At 44.4% G+C, this 26,756-nt stretch overlaps 1 protein-coding gene and 1 long non-coding RNA gene across 4 annotated transcripts in view; one reads left to right on the top strand and one right to left on the bottom strand.

Moving 5' to 3' along the window:
• Positions 1-10,615, top strand: part of BOD1 (biorientation of chromosomes in cell division 1) — a 62,051-nt gene extending 51,436 nt beyond the window's left edge. The window contains exons 4-5 of one of the 3 annotated variants that reach the window (XR_013391898.1): positions 7,607-7,744; positions 9,068-9,188. Coding sequence is in view for 2 of the 3 variants with exons in the window: in XM_028717790.2 (XP_028573623.2) it covers positions 9,068-9,284 (217 nt within the window). In the remaining variant the exon portion in view is untranslated. The other 2 variants (XM_028717790.2, XM_028717794.2) reach the window with 2 other exon arrangements.
• LOC114591089 (uncharacterized) overlaps positions 1-26,756 on the bottom strand; it is a 99,450-nt gene that overhangs the window by 3,383 nt on the left and 69,311 nt on the right. The gene's annotated exons all lie outside the window — the stretch shown is intronic.

Here is a 26,756-nt window from a genome sequence, read left to right as displayed (position 1 = left end):
TCAAGGATTCCACTGGTACAAAACTGATCCTGACAGGCCCATGCAGAGCTTGTCTGAGGCCCGGGGCAGGAGCCTTGTTAGAATAAAGTTAGAAACTCAAACAAAAATGCAGCTGGCCCCTGGTGGGGGCCCCTGGTCAACTTAGCCCTCCAACGCCTGGGGCAAATGTACCCAGCTGTGCCTCCCTCTGCATGGGCCTGAATACTGACTATAAGACCAGAAAGAATATATCACCGGACATGTCTGAAGTGTAGGTGGGTTCCCATGAGGCAAGACACAGTGATAACAGCAAGAACCTTTATTGAACTACATAACTGGGAAACAGGGGCAAAGCAACTGCTTATATACAATCCTGAAAGCCTGGGCCACTCCCAACGTGATTGGCTGTCTAAAGTTCCAAGCTGCGAATCACGACTCAGAGTTCAAGGGCCAATGGCAGAGGCCCAAATCCTGAAGTGTTCTGTGATTGGACATCAGTTATCGAATCAGAACACAGGAGCTCAGAATACTTAGTCCAAACTCAAGCTCAGGCAAACACATACCACTGAATACATAACAATGCTCACATCACTCCTCCTTACAATGGTCCAATCCTGACTCCCACCCACCACAGCTATTTAATTTGAGGATGGGGGAATACTCACATGATGTCAAACCATACATTAAACATAATGTGTAGTTTGGCCTTGTGAGACTTATTTTCACTCATTGAAAGTGCTTCCATTTTTGCTGAATCATGCTTACTTTTATCATGATCTGCCCCAAGTGCTTATGAATATTGATTTCTCGTATACTGTCATCACCTTCTGAGTGTAGAAAGGGCTGCCATAAGGAAAGCTCCAAATGTATATAAAAAGAATGAAGGATTATATAAAAATAAACTTCAGAAATGCCAGATAGTTTTGTTCCCATCTGCTCACTGGAAATCTCAGCTCCCTTGCAAGCGAAATCTGCCAGATTCCAAATAAGCTAGGAAACTGATAAAAAATAGTAAAGCACTTTGGATACAGAAAAGGTGCTTGGCTGCCCCAGCATGCTCCATTTTGGCCCTCACCAACGGTGGGTTAACTGCCATTGAATGGATGTCCACCCCCACAAAGTTTTCCACAGGCACACTGTGGGGCAAAGTGGCATTTCTGCTCCTCAGCTGACTTTGGGCTGGCTTTAGGGTTGCTGTCTTGGCTGGTTTCCATCAGATAATGGTCAGGTAAGAAATATCATTGGCTTTATAACTGTTTTCTAGGGAACTCTTTAGAAGCTTATGAAAGTTTGCTCAATATTGAAAGACTACCACTTCTGCCATAGGGGAATCCTGGCTGTGGGAATCCTGTTCACAGTGGGCCATTGAGCATTGTGTCCTAGAGAATGCCCCAGAATCCCCAGAAGCAGATTCTGTGGAAGATCCCTAGACTTCCATAGAATTGTAGAGTTGGAAGAGACCCCAATGCGATACAGAAATCACAGCAAAAGAATCCCTGGAAGACAGCCACCCAACCTCTGTTTTAAAACCTCTAATGAAGAAGGTCCCCTGGCAGATGTCAGTGTACAAAGTAATCCCTGAATATAGAAATTTTGAAAACAACTGCAATAAGGAATGCCACGCATCAACTATCAATACTATATCACATACAAAACATACCTTTCCATTTGAAAATTTTGAAACTATAAGGCACAAAGTAGTTTAAGATCCAAGTGCAATATATACTGGGCTTCCTAACCCCAAGTTTTCATGAGGTGGTATGGAAGCACACTAGAAGTGTTCACTGTGGCTTTCGTATCTCTGCATCACAGAAACCCCAAGCAACTTCAAAAATAATCTTATGGTGGGGAGAAATCAGTTGTCTAAATATTGCCTCACCAATAATGTAACTTCAAGTGTGTGCTTGGGTATGAGAGCGCCATAAGAATATGTAGTTGTGTGCCTTTTCTGAACTGCATAAAAACAAACATAGGTGTTACATTATAAAAGCCATCTGATGTCAGGCTGAAAGGAGATCCCTGAATTGGAGATGCCAATGGGAAATGACCGTAGCTCAGACGTGGAGCATCTGCCTTGCATGCAAAAGCCTCCAGCTTCAACCCCCAGGATCTCCAGGAAGGGCTGGGAAAGGCCCCTGACTGCAATCCTGGAGCGTCACTGCCAGTCAGTGCAGACAAGACTGAGTTGGATGGAGCTGTGATCTGACTCTGCGTAAGGCAGTTCTGTTCTGAAGGGTGCAGCCCCCAGGATGACAGAGTATTCTCCACGTCCATCCTTGTCAATGAACAATTGTAGTGATGCAAGGGACAGAAGCTTGCTCTTCTTTGCCAGGGAAGAGGAGGCAGTTAGCTTCCTGCATTCCTGGTCCAGCAAGGAATGCCTGCAGATGAGTGCAAGCAATTTCTGGAAGAGTTTAAAGTTGTCTTCACATGAACAGCTGCACAGAAGCGTAATGGATGGCCACTGTCAAACACAAACCATAAATTTCCCTGCAGAACTGGGGCTGAGTGTCTGACTGAGCCACATGTTGCCAGGGGCCCAGCAGGGAAAGGGAGGGGAGACGAGATAAGAAAGATAAACTCAGACTTAATCAAGCAATTGCTAGTTTGAAGACCATAACCATCACATTTTCCTTCTTCCTCAGCTTTGAGTGGAATCAAGTTGCACTTTCTGCTTGCAACTTCGAGACTGTAATTTTGCCAGGCCTGGTAATGAAATCAGCTATGAGTTAATGAAAGAAATCACAAGTGCCAGATTTATTAAAACCAAAATGTCATACCCTTTGCTGATCAAAAGTGGCTTTGATGGAGCTAACTTCCAGAGTGGTAGTCATATTAGCATCAAGTGAGAATTTAATTGTGTGGATGCAAGTGGTGCTCTCATTTTAAAAAAATTAAATAGCTGCAGGGGCCCTGGAGCAACAGCACCCAAATAGCAGGGAGTGGAGAGGGAGTCCCAATAAAAACCAGCCGCTAAAGCTTTTGTTTGCTCTGAGAGGGGTGCTATTTAATTCTTTTCAAAAACCTAGATGTTAATTGCATTCAATTAACATCATTTCCAATTTGGCCATTAGTCTCTTGCCTCAAAAACAGCCACGGGTCTTGTGGAACTGTCAAGAATTACAGATTAACCATGCTTAAGCTTTTGTAACTTCATCAGATGTTTGGTGTACATACAAGTTTGTAAGTACTGTCTGTGACAAAAAATTATCTTCAGTAAAGCTGGCGATAAGCAAAGTGGCCATTCACAACAGCAGCAATTACTTGGTGCTGTCTGACACAGGGCACTTCCAGACAACCTGTTCATTGAACATTCATTCTGAGATATATATATATATATATATATATATATATATATATATATATAGTGACTATTTTTATCCCTCTCTCATAACACTTGGACTCGTGGACATCCAATATAGCTGAATGTTGGAAGATTCAGGACAACAAACCTATAGTTTTATTATGTTTTTGCGTGTCGAGGTCCCCAGGGCCACCCCAATAACTCACACATCACACAGAATTTTTGTTTAAGATTTTTGGCATAATTTTGGCCATAACTTTATTAAAATACAAATTTGTGAGTGGTTGCTTAGGCATTGGTTGCGACTATCTGCCCCCACCATGGGGGACAGACTGACATTCTGCACGATGCGAAAGTCAGAATAGGGGAATACACTCAGGGGTAACGACGGAGCAGGGAACCTGCCCTCACCCCAAATGCAACCAGGAGCTCATTGCTATGGCCCGAGCCCCCTTGACAGAGTGGACAAGCAATAGTTAGCCTCCAACTCCTTTAACGGAGTCCCTTGCAGCAGCAGCATTAGAGGGGCAGGCACTCAACCTACCAAGGGCAGGCACTCAACCACTGCCCCTCAACCAACCAAACCATAAACCAATGCCTAACCGCCAACCTTACAAGTTGTGACGATTTGCTACGCAGTAGGCAAAAACCAAATGGCCCCAGCCAATCAGCCAGATGGACAAAATTCCTACCAGGCCCCTGCCACAAGAGCAGACAACCCCATGACAGGCATAGCAAGGTCAAAGCGAACAACCCTAATTCTAGGGAGGGGGGGACGGGCAATCCGATGCATGGTCGAAAAGACGAAGCCCTAGCCTCGTGCAAGGAGTTTTAGCATTTCTGGCTGTCAATCAACAAATGGCAACATTAACTTCTTCCCAACAACAAGGGAAGCCCCAATCATCAGTGGCCAACAATCAATTAGCCCACCCCCAACTTTGGAGTGTCCTGGTGGCCCCCACCACAACACGTGCTCTCCATGAAGGAGAACACGCTTTATATATGCTGTAAGCCAGATGGGTGGGGTATTATTATTATTATTATTATTATTATTATTATTATACAGTGGTACCTCGGGTTACATACGCTTCAGGTTACATACGCTTTAGGTTACAGACTCCACTAACCCAGAAATAGTGCTTCAGGTTAAGAACTTTGCTTCAGGATGAGAACAGAAACCACGTGGCGGTGGCACAGTAGCAGCGGGAGGCCCCATTAGCTAAAGCGGTGCTTCAGGTTAAGAACAGTTTCATGTTAAGAACAGAGCTCCGGAACGAATTAAGTACTTAACCCGAGGTACCACTGTACTACAATATCCTTTAAAAGAGGATTTGACAAATTCATGGAGGAGAGGGCTATCAATGCCTACTAACCATGACGGCTATGCTCTCTCTCCTCAGTTGGTGAAAGTCATGCTTCTGAAAACCAGTTGCTGGAAACCACAGGTGGGGAGAGTGCTCTTGTGCCCAAATCCTGCTTGCAGGTTTCCTAGGGGCACCTGGATGGCCACTGTGAGAAGAGGATGCTGGGTAGATGAGCCATTGGCCTGATCTAGTAGGCTCTTCTTATGCTCTTTTGCTATGTTAATTAACACCTGCAGAAGCACAAGAAACCATTGTCCGGAGTCAAGCCTGAACAACCGGAATCCAATTTCTCTACAAGTTCTAATTTAGCCAATTAAGGTGTCCCACTGAAATTCCTTTGCTGGAGAATGGCAACTTTCAGGTCAACGGTAAAGTGTCTTGGAAGACTGAAATGGTCTCCTGCAGTTTTTTGAATACTGCCATTTCTGATGTTCATTTTGTTAAGGCAGGTTGATGGTGTGTGGTTCAGCACTGTAGCACGCACTGAAGGGTACAAAACCTCTGCTGGTCCCATGCCAGCTGATCTGTGCCAGCTGCATGCAACAGCAGCACCCCACGAAGGCTAAACTTAACATTTTCCCTAACAGAGGTTCAAAACTGAGATGCAAAACCCCATCCACCCAGACCCGTCTCCTCCATAATCATACATAGACACACCCCTCCTGCTTGGTCTCTTTTGCAACAGCATGGAGATAGGTAGGCCTCCAGGATTGCACCAGACCTATGTATTTTCTTTGCAGTTTCCCCTTTTCCAACTGTCAAGTCAGGGAGCGGGGGAATTAGACTCAGGGAGGGATGATGGGAGTTGTAGTCCAGCAGCAACTGGAGGGCACCACGTTGGCCAACCTTGCTTTACGGCAACAGATGGTGCCATCCTAAAGGAGGAGTTCTAGGGAACATACGTGGAATATGAATGCTAGTACTATCACAATTTGCTGACCCTAAATTACACCGTCCAATGTTCCCTCCGAACCCGAGCCGTTGGCCCACCTCATGTTCACCCCTGCTCACATGTGTACAGCAGGATGTGGCAGGACTGAAACAGCTCATTCAACCCTCTGAATTAGAGCTGCCCGCCTGCTCTCTTTTTTACACCGTCTGAAAAGCTCAGCCTAATCCTTTGCAGAGATCGGATAAGGAAGACTGAAAGGAATCACCCGGTCTCTCCAAAGGCCAAATCCGAAAGGCTGCGCTCAGACACAGCCTCCCAAATCCCAGCCACATTCCAGAGCAGACAAGAGGGCTAAGGTGGCTGCAGTTTGTACAGCTGTGTGGATGATGTGAAGGGCCTTTCATTACAATGGTTCCCAAGGGGAGCCCTGGCCTGACCCAAGGCCAACAAGCGGAGTATGACGAAATAAGTGTCGGGCAAGCGCTTGCGAGCCAGACACCAGGCACCACGGCTGCAGCTGCTCTGAGCCCCCGCTCCCCTCCCCCAGCACAGGTGATAAGCATCAACTTCTGCAAATGAGCAGTGAGAAAGCACCTGAAGAGACGCTGGCAAGGGGTTATCAGACAGAACAGCCATTCATCCGAGGCTGCTTTAATTAGATTTGGTTGACCCCCCCCCTCCCTTTCCCCTGCAGAGAAATAGCCAAGTGCAACATTTATAATTTGCCAAAGAGGAGGGGAAGGCATTTCCCCCCTCCCTGCTGCTGAAAAGGAAGCTTCTATAGTTCAGTCTCTCCTGTTGCCAGCGTTTCCAAATGTTCCCAGGCTCCTTGGAACTGAGGGAGAAGTGCCTCTGTAGTTCTCCCATATACTCTCACAGAAATTAGGGGTCGTCTATAAAGTATGACACCATTTAAAGTCTAAATTTCAGTGTGTGTGTGTGTGTGTGTGTGTGTGTGGAGAGAGGGGGTGATTTACAAAGATTATATCCTATATAGGAGTAAACATTTCTGCTTTTATAGCCACTGTCACCTATGTGTCCTATTTTAATTGTATTTTAATGGCTTATTATATTTTGATTATGTAAGCCATGCAGACCCTCCAAATGTGTCTATTTTCCAGGGACATCCCTGGAATGTCCCACTTTTCCTTAGGATGTCCCTATTTACATTGGATAAATGTTGGAAGGTGTGGCATTATCTGACCCTCAAGCTGTCTGAAAACAATCCTGTATAGGGAAGTTTTTTATGTTTAATGTTTTATTACATTTTTATATATATTGGAAGCTGCCCAGAGTGGCTGGGGCAACCCAGTAAGATGTGTTGGGTATAAATAGCAATATTATCATTATGGAATAGGGAAGCCCCCATTTTCACTGGAGAAATGTTGCAGGGTATGAACCGTGTTGAAGGGCAACATACATAAAGGCCCATACAAATGAATATTTAAAATACAGAGGCAACCAGTACCCAACAGACCTGGTGGGGCTGCTAGGTTGTCAGGGAGGCATGGCACCAAGGTCACAGGGTGTGGCCAATGAGGTCACAGGGGAGTGGCCAATGATTCCTCTCATAAGTAAGCTCCACACAACACAGTGGAGTTTATTTCTCAATTAAATGAATAGGGTTATGGTAGGAACCACAACTGCTTGGGAAATTTATTTTAAAAACTAATCCTAGCCTTTTGTTCTTCATTATCATCTCCTTTATAAAAAAACAGAGACATTAACCTGAATCTGACATCACGTTTCAACCAGTATTTCCTCCCTTGCCACAAGTTTCCTACACCCTTGATGTATCCTTTATCTTAAGATGGCTGCTTCTCATTGAGAAGTAAACTTGTGTCTGGGCTATACCTTAAGGTTACCAAATATTTTTCAGTGAATCCAGGGACACTTTTCAACTTCATTAGGTATGATAGGATTTTGTCTGGGGACTGATTTCTAAATCCAGGGACTGTCCCCGGGAAACTGGGACGTCTGGTAACCTTCCTATACCTGCACCATGTGGTGGTGGGTTGCCACATGACTCAATATGCTTTACAAATGTTTTCCTTGCATGTCTTACAGGCATGAATGAGGTTCCAATCTATGAGATGTACAGCTTTCATCCAGCTGGAATGTAGCCTACTGCTCAAAGTTAAGAGTCACTATTGTTGCTTCACCTCTGTCCCACCCCATCTTTGCATCTGGCCCAGCCCACCACAGGTATACGGCCCCCAGCAAATTACCTGTGAGTGCATGGGGCTTTGGGCTAAAAAGAAATGTACCCCACCCCTGCCCTAAACCAGCAGTTTTCTAATTGCAGTCCTACATCCTGATCTTAAATTCATTACACCGAAGTAAGATGCACTGCATTGATGGTGGTGATAATGAAGCACTGCATACATACAGTCCTAAATAACGTCTAACTTTGTTTTAAGCTTTAAAAACACAGACCCACCGAGCTCCCTTTTCATAGAGTCATTTATGTATTTTTTCTTAGCTACAAACACTTCAAACCAGCATCTTCCAACTTCTTCGCTGGAGATGTGATATTAAAATGCTGATGAGCCAGCTGCGGATCCCTTTTCTCCTAAAAATGCAAACTTTCCTTTTGGAGTCTTTAAAAAAAAATTCAAATTGCAAGAGGGCCAGCCAGCTGTTGCTCAGCATGACCTCCTTTATTAGTCAAAGCGCTTCGTCCCACTTAATGTGTTCAGCATGGCAGACTGTCTTATGTGGCAACTTTGACAGGGGGATCATTACGCAACAATCTGCTTGCCTAACAAAAAAACTGTGAGTAAACTGACATTAAAATGATTTGCTAAAGTCCAGATTCACAAAGGGGCAGTCAACCCTCACCATTTATTGTGATATTTGGCGTCACTCTGAAAACCTCAGTTCCCGGAGTCATCATGACTAACCCAATTTCATTTAAAAGAAAAAAGAAAAGGGCTTCTTAGCCATTATGGTTGTAAAGAAAGTAGGAAAAATACAACTGAAGGGTAACAAGCCACAAAACAAATAAAACAAATCTTACATTTTACTATCTTAATGAGGAACTCATTTTTATACCAGTCCTTGCTGTTTGCTTACTTAATACTGGCGACGCAAGGCGGCCAGGATTCAGAGAAAGGTCATGCTCGTTCACAGGAGAACCCTCCACTCGGCAGAAAAGGAAAAACGGCTTTTAAAACTGAACCATGCCTTCTCTTCCATGGTAGCCAGAGCTTTGCTTGCTCTGAGAGAAAAACAGCCCATGTGCACACATGTAACTCGTTTGGATCCGATACCAGACCAATGAAGAGTTTCTGGTTAACCAGTAGGATTGCATTTCAAATACGCACAAAAGTAAGTTGGAGAATTTGCAGGTTTTCAGTTCTACAACTTACTACACAACAGTTTTCCCAACCCACTTACAGGTCCATTTAAGCCTGCTTGATCTCTTCAAACCACACAACGCCTTTATGGATCACCCACAATTTCCCTTGACCTGTATTTTTATCATATTGTGTACCAATTAATTCTCCCTTTCTCATTGTTCCACAGCTGCACCTTGCAAAAATCTGATCTTGCCCATGGAATTGAAGCTTGGGAAGCAAAATACCCATTTGGATTTTCTACGCATCTGATAAATTCCCATTCAGCAGGTAAGATTGGAACAACGAGAAAAACACTTGGATCCGGGAGAATTAGTCATTACATGCTACAATCAAGTTACAGGTCAGGTGAAAGTGTGGACAAGCCCTTCATGAGCATCCAATGAACTACAAAGCGGAAGAGGAGCATTGCATGGGTCTGTGAACTTGTTCTGCCTCAGTGCACTGGGAATGCCAAATTGTAGTTTCCTCTTTGAGATTATTATAAATACTTTCAAAGTACAGTGTGGGAGTGTGGCTGACATGCAAAAACTTCTGTCAACAGAAGGAAGAAATCCATACAGACAAAGGGCCAGGATCAGCCTTCTGGGAATGGGAGAAATCAGTGCTCTGTGAACACAGAGTTCATTTCTAGTTTTACAGCACTCTAAGAAGTAGATAGGGACGTGGGTGGCGCTGTGGGTAAAAGCCTCAGCGCCTAGGGCTTGCCGATCGAAAGGTCGGCGGTTTGAATCCCTGCGGCGGGGTGCGCTCCCGTCGTTCGGTCCCAGCGCCTGCCAACCTAGCAGTTCGAAAGCACCCCCAGGTGCAAGTAGATAAATAGGGACCGCTTACTAGCGGGAAGGTAAACGGCATTTCCGTGTGCAGCTCTGGCTCGCCAGAGCAGCGATGTCACGCTGGCCACGTGACCCGGAAGTGTCTCCGGACAGCACTGGCCCCCGGCCTCTTGAGTGAGATGGGCGCACAACCCTAGAGTCTGGTAAGACTGGCCCGTACAGGCAGGGTTACCTTTACCTTTACCTTAAGAAGTAGATAGTCAGAGAGATGCTAAGAGAGTATACTTCTCTCTCTCTCTCTCTCTCTCTCTCTCTCTCTCTCTCTCTCTCTCTCTCTCACACACACACACACACACACACACACACACACACCCAATCATTACAAAACCAAAATGGCACCACCCAGGAAAACAAATGATGTGACATAATGTTCACAGAACCTCAAGGTTTACAGAAATAGAAAAAAGAAATATTGAGAAAACAATTCCTTAGGGGATAAAATTGCTAATTAGGTGCTAATTTGCTACTAAAACAGGTTCAAGATCCTTGGGTTAACTCACAAAACCCTAAACAACTGGGGCACATAAGGGCTGCTGGATTCCTTATTCTCCACATCAGTCCCTGGTGAGGCACTTTTAGTGGTCCCCTGAGGCTTAGTCAGGGTCCATGTCTTTAATGTGGCATGTCCTGCCCTGTGGAACTCCCTGCCAATAGATGTCCAGCAGGAGTCATCCTTGCTTTCTTCTAGACTTATCTTTAAAAACATACTGTTCAGACAGAAATTTTGATTTTGACATTTTTAACAACCAGTTTTTATTGACATGTTACTGAAGTTTTTTTAACCAGTCATTCTTGCATTATGTTTTTATGTTGTGTGCTGCCTTGCTATATTTCCTATGAAAGTGTTGTTTATAAACTTTTAAATAAATTAAATATATATGGCTCTGTTCTGCTCTGTTCTGTTCTGTTCAGCTCTCCCCAATCTGTCCCTCTAAAATTACTCAGTCCTCCGTCTATAATGCAGGAGCCACATCCAGAACCTGGATGGGTCCTCTCTGGCCTAATGTTGCCCTGAGTGTTTCAACCCCAAGCACCTAGGCATTTTCCTGGTTACATGACTGCTTTGCGATTGGCTGGATAATGCCAGTGGTCAGTCAAGACCTGAGTCCAAAACTCTTTAAAGTGGACTGTGGTCCATAGTCTTTTTGTGTCTCAGTCCCTCAACTCACCATCTACGCTGCTACATGCAAGTAGCTATGACTAGATAGAGTTGAACTAAAAGGTGATCTTTTGTTATTTTTGCAAAGCAACGTTCTCCCTCTTCCATTTGTCCTCATCCTTTCTTTTATTTATTAATAAATGCCATCGTTAGGGTTTTGCATGTATTTGTGCCAAAGCTATTGGGTTATTCTAAGCTCTCACATACCTAGTCACTTAGTTCATACCGTGTGTGAGAGAGAAAGAGAGAGTGGAATTTGGCAGAGAAAAACAAATTACTTTGGTCTCTAGGGAGGGACAGGTAAGCTGGATATTATCTTTGCTTCCCAATGTAACTATCTCCCCAGAAAGCACTCCCACTTGGTGTTAGAGGGCAGCCTCCTTCATAGCCTCTGGCATGACTGGTCTACCCTCACCAGATGTTGTGGAAGGAAGGGAGTACACACACACCAAAAACCAGAAAATGGAAATGCCTTGCATTTGTGTTATTGTGCAGAAGGAAGAAACCAAAGCAAAGATTGAATCTGGAAATGCGAAGCTGCTCCACTCACTCGAAACAAGTGAATGCATCTGGCCTGTGGAGGGGGAAAGAGGGGGAAAGTACTTGCTGAGGGAAGAGGAGGGAGAAAGCAAAAAACAACAACAATGGAGATAAAATGAGGGTGACATGAGGGAAGACAAAGGACAAGAAGGAAATTTTTCAGGGGGGCATCAGATCATGTTTCAAAAAAGAAACCTAAGGGGAACAAAACACCCCCAAAACAACAATGTGAAGACTGATCCTGTTCAGTAACCACAGAGTGCTGACTACTAGTTGGAAAAGAAAGGAAAATGGAGGAGAGAGAATGGAGTAGAGTGGTACCTCGGGTTAAGAACTTAATTCGTTCTGGAGGTCTGTTCTTAATCTGAAACTGTTCTTAACCTGAGGTACCACTTTAGCTAATGGGGCCTCCCGCTGCTGCCACCGTGCGGTTTCTGTTCTCATCCTGAAGCAAAGTTCTTAACCCAAGGTATTATTTCTGGGTTAGCGGAGTCTGTAACCTGAAGCGTCTGTAACCTGAAGTACCACTGTATTGGGGAGATCACAGGGAGTTGCCTGGAAACCTGAATGGGAACAGGAGCACTCGCCACAGTGCAGTGTTTTGTTGCAGGTCCTCACTGCATCACTAGGAAATTCACTTATATTCCCTCAGACTGACAGCACTCGCTTTTTCAAGTTTGGCCTCTCTTGCTTGTGGGCCTGCACAAATAATTACAATTTTAAGCTCAGCTGGTCCTACTTGCTCCATTGTTTGGTGTGTGTGTGATGCTTGTGTTTTGTTTAGACATCAACAGGACTCTATGTACCTGCAATTTTAAGAAAAAGAAAACGTTGATATGACTACCCTCCAACATTCAGATTTCTGGGCCACCACACATGATCATCTGCCAGCCAGCTTCTCATTGGGTAGGATGACAGCGTCAAATTTTTAAGATGAAGGCGCCAGAGAAACATCTACATCACACCTCTCACCCAAAGCATTTGTAATGCAGAAAGACGGCCCAAAGTAGCTATCCCGATTCTGGCACACAGTGCCTTGTGCCAGCCAAAACCCAAGTAAAGAGGCTCTAGCACACTGGAACCTGAGGTTTCTTTCTTTCTATTAGCGTCACCTGCTTGCTGAAGAAGTGAGCAAATGGGGCTTTTGCTGCCAAACTCTGTGGCCACTCTTGCGGTGTGCAAATAAACAGGCGACATGATCTGAGTCCCATAAATCCCTAACTAATTTTGAAAGACTCTGAACATTTAATAAAGAGTTTCACAGTTTAAGTAGCAGCCTGTCGTTACAGTTTTGGAAGTACTGAGGCTGCCTGGAAACTGTCAGCAGACAGGTACCTCTCAGATGGCAGCATGGACAGTCATGGCAGTTGTATCATGGTCCAGCTTGTTTTCCTTTGCAATAATATTCCCTAAGTAAAAAATAAAATAAAAAATCAGGGAGGTTTAAGCACAGGGAATGGAAAAATCAGATCACTGGAGATGAGTGTATTCACTGACTCTCACTGACAAAATAATACAATTCTATGATTCTAAGAAAAAAATGCCTAAATTTAAGCAACTCCCAACACCCAGCTCTATCTGACCAACACTCGCTGAGTTTCCCCCATCTGCTCTCTCCAGCACACTGTGCTGACAAACATATCAGCATCACTTCCACAAATAAGCAACCTTGCTTGTTAAGTGATAATGCTCCATATCTAAAAATGGATTTGAAAAAGTTGCCTCTTTAGAAAAGACCTAAGCACAAAGCACTTCCTTTGAATAAATCACAGCCCAGTCCTAAGCTTATTTACTTTAGAACTACGTTCCGCTCAGTTCAATGAGGCTGACTCCCAAGTAAGTGTATACAGATTTATGTACCAAAGTTTAACATATGGTGCTCAGGTATGTCTCCAGTGTGCCAGTGTGGTGTAGTGGTTAAGAGTGATGGACTCGTAATCTGGTGAACCAGGTTTGCGTCTCCGCTCCTCCACATGCAGCTGCTGGGTGACCTTGGGCTAGTCACACTTCTCTGAAGTCTCTCAGTCTCACCTCACAGAGTGTTTGTTGTGGGGGAGGAAGGGAAAGGAGAATGTAAGCCGCTTTGAGAATCCTTTGGGTAGTGATAAAGCGGGATATCAAATCCAAAAAATCCAAAACTCCTTTATCTCTGTTGTTTCCCCCCTCCCACTTTTTATAAGCTGGCTGTCTTTCCTGCACTGATCTTCCGCTTCAGATTGCAGCTTCCATGGTTATTGGGGGGGCGGGTTGAGATGATGAGAAAGCGACCTGGAGAATACCTGTGGTTTGAGTAATATGTAGTTCAGTTTTTACAGTTTGATGTTCAAATCACTTTAACCTGCAGCATAATATTTTGCTAGTTGTTTGTGCTCCAGTGACAAAGGCAGGCAGGTGCGAATCCACCTTTTGCTCCATTGTGGTCAAGCCTTTGACTTGTGTTCTGTGCTGAAACCAAAGCTATGACTTTGGGGATCCCACAAGAAACCTAATAGGAAAGCAACTTCTAGAAGCAGTTCTGTTGTAGAGTTCATGTGTTCATGTGACCCTTTCCATCTTCTGCTCAGGTTGTATATACAGTGGAACCTTGGTTCTCGAACTGCTTAGTTGACGAACAAATCGACGCCCAAACGCTGTAAACCCAGAAGTAAGTTTTCCAGTTTTTGAACATTTTGGGGAAGCCGAACATCTGATGCATCTTCCACTTGAGTGCAGCCAATCGGAAGCCGCGCCTTGGTTTTCAAATGTTTTGGGAATCGAACGGACTCCCGGAACAGATTAAGTTCGAGAACCAAGTTTCCACTGTATGTTTAAATAAACTCATACATGATAAAGTCTCCAGTGACCTATATTCCAAGGAAACTGAACCCAAGCTATGTGCTGGTGCCCCTAAAGTTTCTCACCACACAGAGATTGGGCTGTGCACAGGGGGTTTTTCCGCTGGAACTCACCAGAACTCAGTTCCAGCACCTCGCAGGTGGGCACCATTGCTGTTCTAAGAGAATGAGGGAGGTGTTCATGGTGAGTTCTGGTACCTCTTTTTCTAGAAAAATAGCACTGGCTGTGCATAACAATATTATCTCCATAGTCACAGAGTACTAGAAATGGAAACAAATCCTAAATGTTTATTAAGAGACTCTAGTCATCTTATTGGCCATCTTCATAGCAGGAACAAAGACTTGGAATGGTCTATATTAGAAGTGGTTACACAATATAAACAGAAACTAACATCAGCATGAACCTTGTCTAAACAGGCCACTTACCTGCTCATTTTAGGGTGGTTCTCCCTCCCTGTGCCTCCACTTGGTCTTTGAACATTCCTGGTACTCCATGTCAAACAAGGGACAATTACACTCTTCACTGAACACAAAAACAAAACTTGCATAATATAAGGTTGTACTCTGGGAGCAAAAGGACATTGCTGGAGCAGCAGCAATAATGGCGCCAAATAGCACTTTGAATGTTCCTTTACATCTCTGATTGTTGATTAAGCCTTGGCATGTCTCTGTGCATGAACCCGTTGCACCAAAACAGGGTTGCGCCACAGTGGTGGGGATTAAATGGATTGTGCAAACAGATCCTGGGGTGGGTAAATTAAGGGAAGCAAAATATGCAAAAGGTAATTTGGCCTTCGGGCTCCACTGCTTACTCCCATAAATCACTCTCCACTGTGTATGGGTGTGAAGGCCATACATGGGTGGATGAATTTAAATGCCACAAGGCACATCAGCAAGAAGTTACTAGTGATACTAGGCTGGAAAAAGTCATATTTGAAAGCAACAAAGCACAACCTCAGCCCTCATTATCAGGATAAGATTGGACAAAGGGTCCCTGGGCTCGATCGTTGTATGCATGTTGTTTACGCACGTACTAGGAGGGAGGGAGGGAGAGAAAAAAAATAATTCAGTTTGCAATTAAAGGCAAACTTCCCAAATAACACACTTTCCACAACAATACGCCAGATAAAACCAGCCTTCCTTCAAAATTTGCACATCTCTGAATTTTGCAGTGAAGTTCCTCATCCAAATAATGTGTACAAAAATGCATGTACTAGGGTAGTGTGTGCATATGAAGCCTATATTGCTGAAAATAACATACAAAAATGCATTAAATTTGGGGAAATTGCTTTTTAAAAATGAGTCTTATTAGATTAAATTCACACTGAAACGCTGGTGAATTTTCAGGAGGTCTTTTAAAAAGAAACATTCACACACTAATATGGAAGTCTGGAAAGCTGAATGTAAGACTGGAAAAATTAGAAACTGGGAGGAATGGACTTTTTCAGATTTGCCCATTCCTAATACATGCATGTGCACACACACACACATGCGCAAACTAATCTAGCACCATATAACAAAGCACCATGCATCTTTATAATTTGGGAAGTACTATCCTGGCATGAGAAGCTAGTAAATAATGGTTTGCCAGAATACACAGAGATTCTGTTTCTTTAAATATATCTATACTACTATTTGACAAACTTTCCTTTTATAACAAGGAAAATCACAATAACAATATTACACAAAGGGAAAGCAACAGCACAGCAATAAACACAACGAAACAGTGCAGATCACTGATCAGTTTTCAAAGGCCAACTTGTCCATGGAAAGCCAGCATGAAGGACGTTGTTCAAGCTTCCAGCGGAAGGGTGTTTTATAATTTTGGGGCAACCACCTTTTGAAGGCTAATCGAGCCCCTACCCCCCACAAGATAGTATCCAGAGCAGAGCCTTCTCAGAAGATCTTAAGTGCTCCTTCAGGAGGTGGCACTGGCTGTTTAGGACCTTGAAGGTAAGAACCAGAACTCTGAGTTGGGTTGAAAAAGACCAAAAACCAATCTCAGTTCTTTTGGTCTTAATTGGCACAGCGCCTTTGAAGATATGGACTATCTATTTGGATTTTGCTGTCTGCACACTAAAGAGCCCTTTCACTGGGATCTGTGCTGCGGTAAAGGCTGCATACGGGGCAGGAGTGGGGGGGGGCGGTTAGAATCATTTTTGGAAATTCCCAAAAAGTTAATTAGAAGTAATCACTGCACTGCGGTAATCTTGTGCTCTAGACTAAGCTGTGTTGGGTTTTGCTTTGTGCCAACCCTGCTAAAAGTGCTATTTTCCGTGTGTGTGTGTGAGTGAGAGTGAGAGAGAGAGAGAGAGAGAGAGAGAGAGAGAATATGTGATTGCTAACATTCATTATTTGCAAATGTGCAAATATTCCAAAAGGATACTTGAACTGTAGTCTGAAGCCAGGAACCAGGTTTACAAGAGGCTCCACGGAGTTAAATGCTCTCCTCTGAGGCTCAGGCAGGCTTTAGCCTTCTGGTGTTCAATGCAAGCCATTCTCCTCCGCGAAAGCCACCTGCTCACATCTCCTCTTGCACTCTCGGGGCAACAGAGGTCAATTTCATGCTACCTCTTATCTCCCTCATCTGGATCTTTTGCTTAGTTTCCCACTGCATGCTTCCCTATCACTCATCACATCTGGAGAGAAGGGATGCAACAGCCACATGTGGGAATCATACGCGGTAGAGGAATTTCATTAACCATTTATAGGCACTTAGCAGCATTTAGCCTGGTTTTGCAGGAATAGATGCCTAAAGAAACCTCACCAGCAAGCTATCACTATTTTGCAGGAAGGGACTCAAGGGCATATTGGCAAAATAAAATGTGGATTCAAGCACTCTGCTGCTGTAGTGCAACAAAGATGCTTCTTTTTTGAAGTGATGGATAATATGCTCCGAAAGTTTGGGATGAACGAATGATTGATGCATACCCTCCAACATTTCTCCAATGATAATAGGAATGTCCTATTCAACAACAACCACCATTTTTATTTTTATACCCCACCCATCTTTCTGGGCTGCCTCAGCCACTCTGGGCAGCTTCCAACATATAGAAAAACATAATAAAAAAATTAAACATTTAAAAACTTCCCTATACAGTGGTGCCTCACAAGACGAAAAGAATCCGTTCCGCGATTCTCTTTGTCTAGCGGTTTTTTCGTCTTGTGAAGCAACCCTATTAGCGGATTAGCGCTATTAGCGGTTTAGCGGCTATTAAAGGCTTAGCGGCTTAGCTGTTAAAAGGCTATTAGCGGCTTAGCGGCTTAGAAAAAGGGGGGGGGGAAATCGCAAGACTAGCAAGACGTTTCGTCTTGCGAAGCAAGCCCATAGGGAAAATCGTCTTGCGAAGCAACTCAAAAACGGAAAACCCTTTCGTCTAGCGAAGCATTCGTTTTCCGTCTTGCGAGGCATTCGTCTTGTGGGGCACCACTGTATAGGGCTGCTTTCAGATCTCTTCTAAAGGCTATATAGTTACTTATATCCTTGGCTTGGGGGTCGCATCGCTCCATACCCTCCTTTAATTGTTTTACCGTATGATTCTAAATGAACTTATGTGGCAAGCGATTCACCAATTTATAAAAATGCAATACAATGCAATAGGTATTTTCCAGGGTGTGTTTTGCAGTCTGGAGAAGTTGGGAGATGGGTGGTAAAGAAGCACAAGTGTGACTTTGGAAGCTTTTTCATGTCCTTTGAACCTTTTAAAAGAAAAACAGGTTATAGGAGGGCTCTAGGGTGGTAGAGATCTGCGGAGTCTCATAACTGTACAAAAAAAAATCACCACACTGATTATAAGGATGTCAGACTTTTTGAGGGGAAAGAAAAACGAGATTCACAACATGGACTACAGGCCAGTTGTGTGAAAAACAAAGACAATGATTAATTAAGTGAATTACTGATTCACACTAATATTCGTTTGGCCTAGATTCTGCAGATGAAATGCATTTTTAGCTACTGAGTTACCAGACCAGGTGTGCTGTGCCTGGTGCAGAATGGATTCAATTACTGGCTTCATGCACTTCTCTCTCCATTAGTTCTACTGCATTGCAGACTCTGTGGAATGCATGGAATGGAAAATTAAGATGTGACATCGTTTTACCGAGAAATCTGTGCTCTGGGGCAGCCAGTTCTTGTAAATATAAGCACATGCGGACCAACTAATGTCAATCTAACCTAAGTATTGTGGCTGTTTTTATTCTTGAAAGTCTAAAGAAGGAGCAGGCACAGGCAGTATCAGCTTGCAGCTTTTGTTCAAAATAAACTTTCTAAAGTTGGTATGCCCTCATACTGGGGTAGGAAACATGTGGCCCTCCGGATGTTGTTGGGCTACAACTCCCATCATCCCTGACCACAAGCCATGCTGGCTGGGGCTGAAGGGAATTAGAGCCTAACAACATCTGGAGGGCCACAGTTTCTCCATTCCTCTTTGGATGGTAACAACTGATAGGCAAAATCCACAAACATGAGCACAGTTGATGGGAATTTGTGTTGTGCTCTTGGGGAAATCACCTTAAGCTCCTCCTATTCCTCTCCCACTTGTTTTGCAATGAGAAGGTAACAGGTGATTTCTTTTCCTTTTTTGCTTCCTTCTCTTTTACCAATGTCCACTTTGGGTGCATTGATAGCTCCCTGGCAGTGGATCCTCACTGGTTTTGTGCGTGTATCTGCAGCTTTCTTGCATCGGGGATTTGGACAGAAAGGAACTCGGAAAGAGCTGCTGCTTTCTTCTCACATTGTTTACATGTTTATGGTTCTAGGAGCGGGCGCCAAATGGATCACATTCTATCCCTCTTCTAGTGCCAGAGTTGGGATTAGTAGCCTAATCCACAGGTCCTCACATGTGGCAGCAGACTAATATACGTGCATGTCAACTGCATGCAACAATCTGTGTGCACTCACCGGTGAATGGATAGTAATTTAATACTGGGGTGGAAGTACTTAAGAGTATTTTGGAGAAGGTTTAAAAATAATAATAATAATTGAGGAAAGAGTATTTAATACAAGACAGGATGCTTCACCATGTGCTGTATTTCCCCCACTCCCTCTCACAACACCAGTGTCAAAATGAGGGGAACGTGCTGTGCAATGAAATGTTGAATCATGCATAGTTACCCAAAGAAGGAACAAAAAGGTATGGGGCATCAGCATCTCTGAATTCCTTGCCACACCTGTGCCACCCTCATATGATAGTGCGAGATGCACTTTGATGCAAGTGGAAGGTATTGTATTTGTGACCCTAAAGAAGAAAAGGCTACAGTGGTACCCCGCAAGACGAACGCCTCGCAAGACGGAAAACCCGCTAGACGAAAGGGTTTTCTGTTTTGGAGGCGCTTCACAAAACGAATTTCCCTATGGGCTTGCTTCGCAAGACGAAAGCCCATAGGGAAATCTCCGGGACAGCGGGGAAGCGCAGCGCGTCTTCCCCACTGTCCTCGGACCTCCTCCGAAGCCTGGCGGCGGGGCGGAGAGACCTCTTCCCGCCGCCAGGCTTCGGAAGGATGCTCCGAAGCTAAAGAAGCTAAAGCAGCCTGCCGCGACCCTCTCCCGGCTGGAGAGGTGACGCGCGCCTATGGCAGGAGCCTCCATAGCCGAGCGTCACCTCTCCAGCCGGGAGAGCGCGCGCGGGGCTAAAGCAGCCCCCCGCGACCCTCTCCCAGGTGACGTGCGCCTATGGCAGGAGCCTCCATAGCCGAGCGTCACCTCTCCAGCCGGGAGAGCGCGCGCGGGGCTAAAGAAGCCATAGCCCCGCGACCCTCTCCCAGCTGGAGAAGTGACGCGTGACTATGGCAGCAGCCTCTGAAGGATGCACCGAAGCCTGGCGTGGGGGGGGGGCGGAGAGACCTTCTCCCCGCGCCAGCCTTCGGATGGCTGTCCTGAAGACTTGGGGTGGGAGAAGGGTTTTCCTTCCCACCGCCAACATTCAGAATGCTGTTCTGAATGTTGGCGGTGGGGAGGAAAAACCCTCCTCCCACGCAAGCCCCGGGAACAGAGGGAAAGCGCTGCGCGCCTTCCCCTCTGTTCCCGTACCTGTGCTGAAGGCTTGCGGTGGGGAGAAAAGCCCTTCTCCGCACTGCCAGCCTGGCAAGCGGTTTCCCTAGGAACGCATTAATTGATTTTCAATGCATTCCTATGGGAAACCATGCTTCGCAAGACGAAAAACTCGCAAGAAGAAAAAACTTGCGGAACAAATTAATTTCGTCTTGCGAGGCACCACTGTACTTGGTTCACGGAGCCTGACATGACTCAGACAGAAGTAGGAGCGCTCTTCCTGACACCTGCAAGATCGAATGCTGCCTTGGAGAGCCTCTAAAATTAGACTGATCCCCAAGACAAATGGATTTGAATTACAACACTGAGATCCTGGGGATTTCGAAATCTCATCCACAGCGACCATATGTTTGAGCCTGCCATATCTATATGTGAGCATTCTCACATATGTAGCTCTGGCTTAAAGCATTGCAAAGAAAATATGACACTTTGTGTTTTCAGAGAGGGGGAAACCCGACAATATGAGTTATATGATCCACATATTTAGGGAGGTTAATCTGGGTTTTCATAGCTCTCACAGTTATTTGACCTCTCCAGCAATGCCTGTTCCTCACCAACAGTGTGTGTGAGAGAGTAGCCAAATTTACACCTGTGCTTCTCATGCATTGTGCTGTGGTGCTTCCTAGGCTGTGCTTATGGTACGTTATAATGTGGTTTGATCGTAGACCGTGCACTTTCACTGTCTGGGTTGGTCCACTGCAACGTTTTGGATACAATGGACCTTAATTTGGTGAAGACTGCTGGAATAGATGTTTGTGATTAATTAATTAAATTTGCATAGCTGTTAGTAAATTATAAATAAATCCACACAGCAATCACAATAGTCTTGTCGGGTTAAGATGCCCTCCACACTTACACATTTGTGATTCTGTAAGATGGAAAGCAAGCAATCACTCAGTGATCCTTATGAGGAAGTTTAAAATCAGTGGCATAATTGCATGAAAAACAACATGGTCACAGGAGGTATGTATGGCAGAGGACGGGAGGGCCAGAATGGTGGGCACAGACCACTGAGAAGCCACAGCTACCTCAGTGCAGGATTTTGTAGTGCCACATGTCTCCTGCTCCTAAAAAAGACAACTTACGGCAGTTCCTAGCTCCTAAAAGCTAATACAGAAATCTGTGTGGGTATATCCTACTATCAGCTGCCACTGGTTTACTTTAACTTCTTAGCATCCCAAAGCCACCAACCTGCTATATGTTAGCTCTGTCCTGCTGCTCCAAATTTTGTAGGCAATTGTGATATCAAGTAGCCAATTAGGAGACAGAGGAACATCAGATAGCCTTTCTTGTGAGGTGGGAAGAAATGCAGAAAGAGAACAATTCCTTCTTCCTGTTTTTTAAAAGGTGGGACGATGTGCACTCTGGCAGTTCACACACACACACACACACACACACACACAAGTCTATAAAAAAAAAACCTGAACACTAGTAGGGAGAGTTGGAGAGGACTACTCTCAAAATAAAGTCAAGATAACCCTCTTGTCAAGTCCAGCTGGCATCATGTCACCAGGCAAAATGCAACATGTTCAGAACAGAAGCGCTGGCTTCGAGGGGTGATATCTTGACCAATACAGTGAATAAGTGCCTCAACTAAATATTTGTTGCGCATTAACCTTATCTTCTGGGAAGGCCCTTTCTGAAATTGCCATGCCTCAGACAAGCACGGGCCTCAAGTGTTCGCTTCCCCTCTGGCCTGCTTGCAATGGGCTGGCTCCTGTCCCCAGGGAGAGAGATGGCAAAGGGTCCTGGGATTGTCATCTGGTCCCTGAACTGTGCCGCTGTCCCTTATTATTTTTGTCTGCAAAACCCACTGAAGTAAATATCAAGTAATTATGGTGTTCTGAAGTGACCTTATGGAGCATGTGCTCAATTCCGTGGATCGCGGCCAAAGCTACTATTGTTGAGCTGATGCCAGGGCTTGGGAGAGTCCTGGCTCCCTCTCACTGTTTTCTTTGGCTGAGCTCTATGGATTCTCAGCCTGGCAAGAAAGGCCCATTTTAAAAGTACTGGCAAGGGCTGTGCGGTTTGTCACACCATGGCACATGATTTAGGGCCTTGATTTAGGCTCAACACTGGAGCCTTTTGTTTAGCTGTGTTTGTACATCATTTGCAACTTTGTATTAGTTAATAAACGTCAGTTTGCTAAGAGTGTGGCACCGTCCGTAGAGCGAAGCAGGGTTTTCCCCTTGGATATACAACCCATGGTGAAAATAAGTGAGCAGGTTTAGAACTGCTGTACCCATGAGGCAGAGGGTACAAAACCTACATAAATAAGGGCTTTTAATACAATGGCTGCTTTGGCAATAAATCTAAAATAATTGGGTACTCAGTTGAAGCAGGAGAGTTTCTCAGCAGTGTCATAAGTATTCCTGCTAATAAACATGTATCACTTCTGATTCGCTGTATTGCTGCAAACTTGCTTCAGCATGGATCATGCTGATGGCATGCTATGCCTTAGGCAGAACCGTATCTATAAAAGGACACACCAAGAGGCTGTCCCAGGCTCTGTGCCTTTGTTAAATGCGCAAAGACAGGAGGAAAGCCATCTCTAGTGAGCCTCTTTAGAAGCATGAAAGGGAAATCTTGAGCATAAACAGTTATTGAATGTTAGCATGCACAAACACACATGGTATTTGTGATCTATTCAGTGCTCTGTGTTTGCCTGAGCTTGAGTCTGGCCTAAAGTAGTGTTCTGATTCGATGCATGATATCCAATCACAGAACATTTCAAGATTTGGACCTCTGCCATTGGCCCTTAAACTCTGAGTCATGATTCGCAGCTTGCAAGTTGAGACAGCCAATCACGTTGGGAGTGGGAGTGGCCCAGGCCTTCAGAAATGTATATAAGCAGTTGCTTTGCCCCTGTTGTCCAGTTCCGTTAGTTCAATCAAGGTTCTTGCTGTTATCACTGTGTCTTGCCTTGTGGGGACCCACCTACACTTCAGTATTGAGAGCCAGTGTGACGTTATTGTTAGATTACTGGATCAGGACCTGGGGAAGCAAGGTACGAATCATCACTCAGCCATTTGGCTGACCATGTATGCCACCCTGAGTTCCTTGAAGGGAAAGGTCATATATAAATGTAAGAAATAAAGAAACAAACAAACTGTGGCATTAGATACTGCAAGATGTGCCAAGGTAAGGAGACAGAAGAAGAAGAAGAGTTTGGATTTGATATGCTGCTTTATCACTACCCGAAGGAGTCTCAAAGCGGCTAACATTCTCCTTTCCCTTCCTCCCCCACAACAAACACTCTGTGAGGTGAGTGGGGCTGAGAGACTTCAAAGAAGTGTGACTGGCCCAAGGTCACCCAGCAGCTGCATGTGGAGGAGCAGAGACACGAACCCGGTTCCCCAGATTACGAGTCTATCACTCTTAACCACTACACCACACTGGCAGGAAGAAAACATTCCTGCCATAAAAGAAATTGAATGGAAAAGGAAATTTCCCAAAACTATAGAGCCTAGAGAAGTCATGGTGTTGCTAGTGTGATGAATGGAAGAGCACTAGGCCAGAAGGAGCTTATCCCACCCTCCGAGCAGTCACAACAAGACCACACCTCCTTGCCTGAAGGAGTGCCTGGTCCCTGTCTCGAGCTCTAGAAAGTTTCTGGGGTGTTATTTCCAGTCACAGAAGGGAAGAGAGCTTGGTATTGCTGAAACTCACCTGCCAGGATTCTAAGATGGACCTGGAAACGATTGTATCAGACATCACATTAGAGCCATAGTTCTTCTTTGTTTTGTGCATCTCCCATTTTCTAACACACAATCATGAGGACTCGAAATGTTCATTTAAAGAAAGCTGAGTAAGAATCTGCAGACCAAGTATACAGACACAAGCGAACACACAAGCAGAAAGCCCATGTGTACGTACAGACCTCAAGAATACTTTCATTTGCTAAGTCCTGCAATCTTATTGTCACCATTCCAGAAATGTCAGCTATGGAACAGTGAGCCACATCTTGTTCTCCCTCTTGGATTAGCTTTGAATCTGCCAACTTTAAACCCCTCGGCTTCAATCCTATACACACCTCCTTTAGAGTAAATCTTGCTGGGCTCACTGGGACTTACTTCTGAGTAGACAAGGCTCTGTCTGTTGGTTGCTTTTTATCATGCGTAGCAGAAGCGGCACAGTTTGTTTTCAACAACCAGCAGATCTTAGGTCTGCTTAGCTGTTGCCAGTGTGGAAGGACACATAATTGGCTTCTAGCGAGTATACAAACTACTCAAAGATGCTAATGTTACAATTAGCACTTGTAACCTCATGGATGGTGCCGGATATGACGCCTCTAAGGACACAACCGGTGCTGTATGTGTGTGCTGTGCCAAGGAAATTTGGATTCTGTGCCAAGAACAGTGACACTCTGCAACCTGGAGGCATCGTACAAATTAAGCAAAGCTGTACACAATGGCTTGTTCCGCACAATTTGCCCAGCTTCTATTAGCTGGCCAGGAGCAGGGGGGACACAAGAAGCAGTGATGCCAAGCACTGAAGATCATTTAAAATTTTGAGGACTAGAATCTCCAGACCCTTTTAAGATGGTATGGCATTATTTTATTCCATACACAATAAGTAATACATTTTCCAGAAAACAATAATCACAAGCTTGGCATATTTGGCAATTTGCATGAATATCATACATAATTTTGATAGTTTTTATTTTTTCAGATGTTAACCTTGCTGTCTTCCTTACATAAGAGAACTATTCTACTCAATCGATTGCTGCGTCCATATAGCATAAGACAAAATTTGGTTCTCTGCCTCTTTTATGTTTCCCCTTTTTGGCTTTGTCCTTGCACTCCTTGTTTGGTACCTATTGAAAAAAATGTGATAAAAATTGCTTACAAAAAAGAAAAGAAAAAGGATGGTTGTGTTTTGGTTTGCATATTTTTGGTACATTCAAATTAGATAGACTTGCTTTTAAATAAGAACTGAAAAGAATTTCTCTCTCACCCTTAGCAGTGAGACCCTCTTTTCCAACGAAAGAAATGCCTCAGTTTTGCCAAACCTTTTTGTTTGGCATTTCATTTCTTTCCCTTTATTGCTTCCTAGTGAATAGTATGAGAATGACCTGGCTTTTAGCATCAGCCGATCAGTATCTTATGCCACTCTCAATCGCTTTCACTCATTCCCTTAGCTTATTCAGCAGTACCAGCAGCAGCAGTCTGGCTTCTCTGGACATTTGGTTCAGAGCATCCCCATGAGAACTCTTTGCTTGTGAGGCTCACAAAGGCAGACATGACTTTCTCTCTGGGATTTAGGCCTTTTAAACAAGTTAACCTTGGCTATAAACTTCCCAGTAAAACTCCGTTCAGCTGCAGCTTGGATGACAGAGGTTGATATTTATTTTTGCTAAAAGGGAAAGAATGATACAGTGATGCCAAATGACTGGGGAGCGACCTGGACCTGACTTTGACATATGAAGCAGAGAATAAAGTTGGGAACTCTGAGAGCATTTCTGAGGAATGCCAAGGGGAGCCCAGAATAAGTAGCTGTACAGAGAGAACAGGCATTTCAGCTGTGAGTTAGCATTGAAGCTTATGTGTGGTCAACATGTTCAGCATTCCTGAGTTTGACAACAGTGGGCTTTAAAGAAATAAAAACTAAACCACCAGCATGTTAATTATGATTAATTGATGATTTTCTGGAGCCATTTCAACTGGGGTTCAGACCTGGCTTCAGCACCTTAAAACCATCTTGGTCAACCTGTAGGTGACCTCTGTTAGTTCTCACCAGATTTCAGTACCATCAACCATGGTATCCTTCTGCAGTGGCTGTCCAATTCGGGGTTTGGTGGTACTGCATTGCAGCAGGTCTCAGAAGCTGATGCTGGAGAAATTCTGCTTGGTCCCGCAGAATTTCCACTCTGGGAACCATTAAAGTTCCATTATACGTTCCATGCTGTTTAACATAAAGGAAACTCCATTTCTCCTTCTCTCAAGAGTAGTGCTCAGGGTGCTGAACCAGTGCCTAGCTGCAGAAAGGGCCTAGATGACTTCCCACCTGGATTATTGCAAAGTCTTGTATGTGGGGGATGCTTTTGACGATGGCCTGCAAATTCCAGCTGGTGCAGAATATGAACGTAGGACTGCTAACTAGAACCAAGATTATAGTGAGTTATGATTAGTTGTTCATTGCCCTCAAAAAAGATTTGCATCACTCAAAAAAAGGGTGGAAATTTGCATATGATCATTTATATGTACAGACACATATTTAGAAATAATTACTATAATTACTATGATATAAATGTCTCATGTGCCTGTTCAGTCTGATCTGTTGATAAGTTGCTGCCAACTGTTGTGGCACCTCATCAATGAACTGAGGAGACCCCTGCTTTCTTTTCTTCTGGTTCTTTGCCTTTAAAGCTCAGTTGGGATAGGCCTCAAATAGAGGACATTTTCAGGTAGAGAACCGTCCTCTGTTAAAAAAAAAGCCTC

The sequence above is a fragment of the Podarcis muralis genome, chromosome 2 (assembly GCF_964188315.1).
Source record: "Podarcis muralis chromosome 2, rPodMur119.hap1.1, whole genome shotgun sequence".
Classification (NCBI taxonomy): Eukaryota; Metazoa; Chordata; class Lepidosauria; order Squamata; family Lacertidae; genus Podarcis; species Podarcis muralis.
The sequence above is the reverse complement of the archived record's forward strand: the minus strand, read 5'-3'. Positions and strand labels throughout refer to the sequence as shown.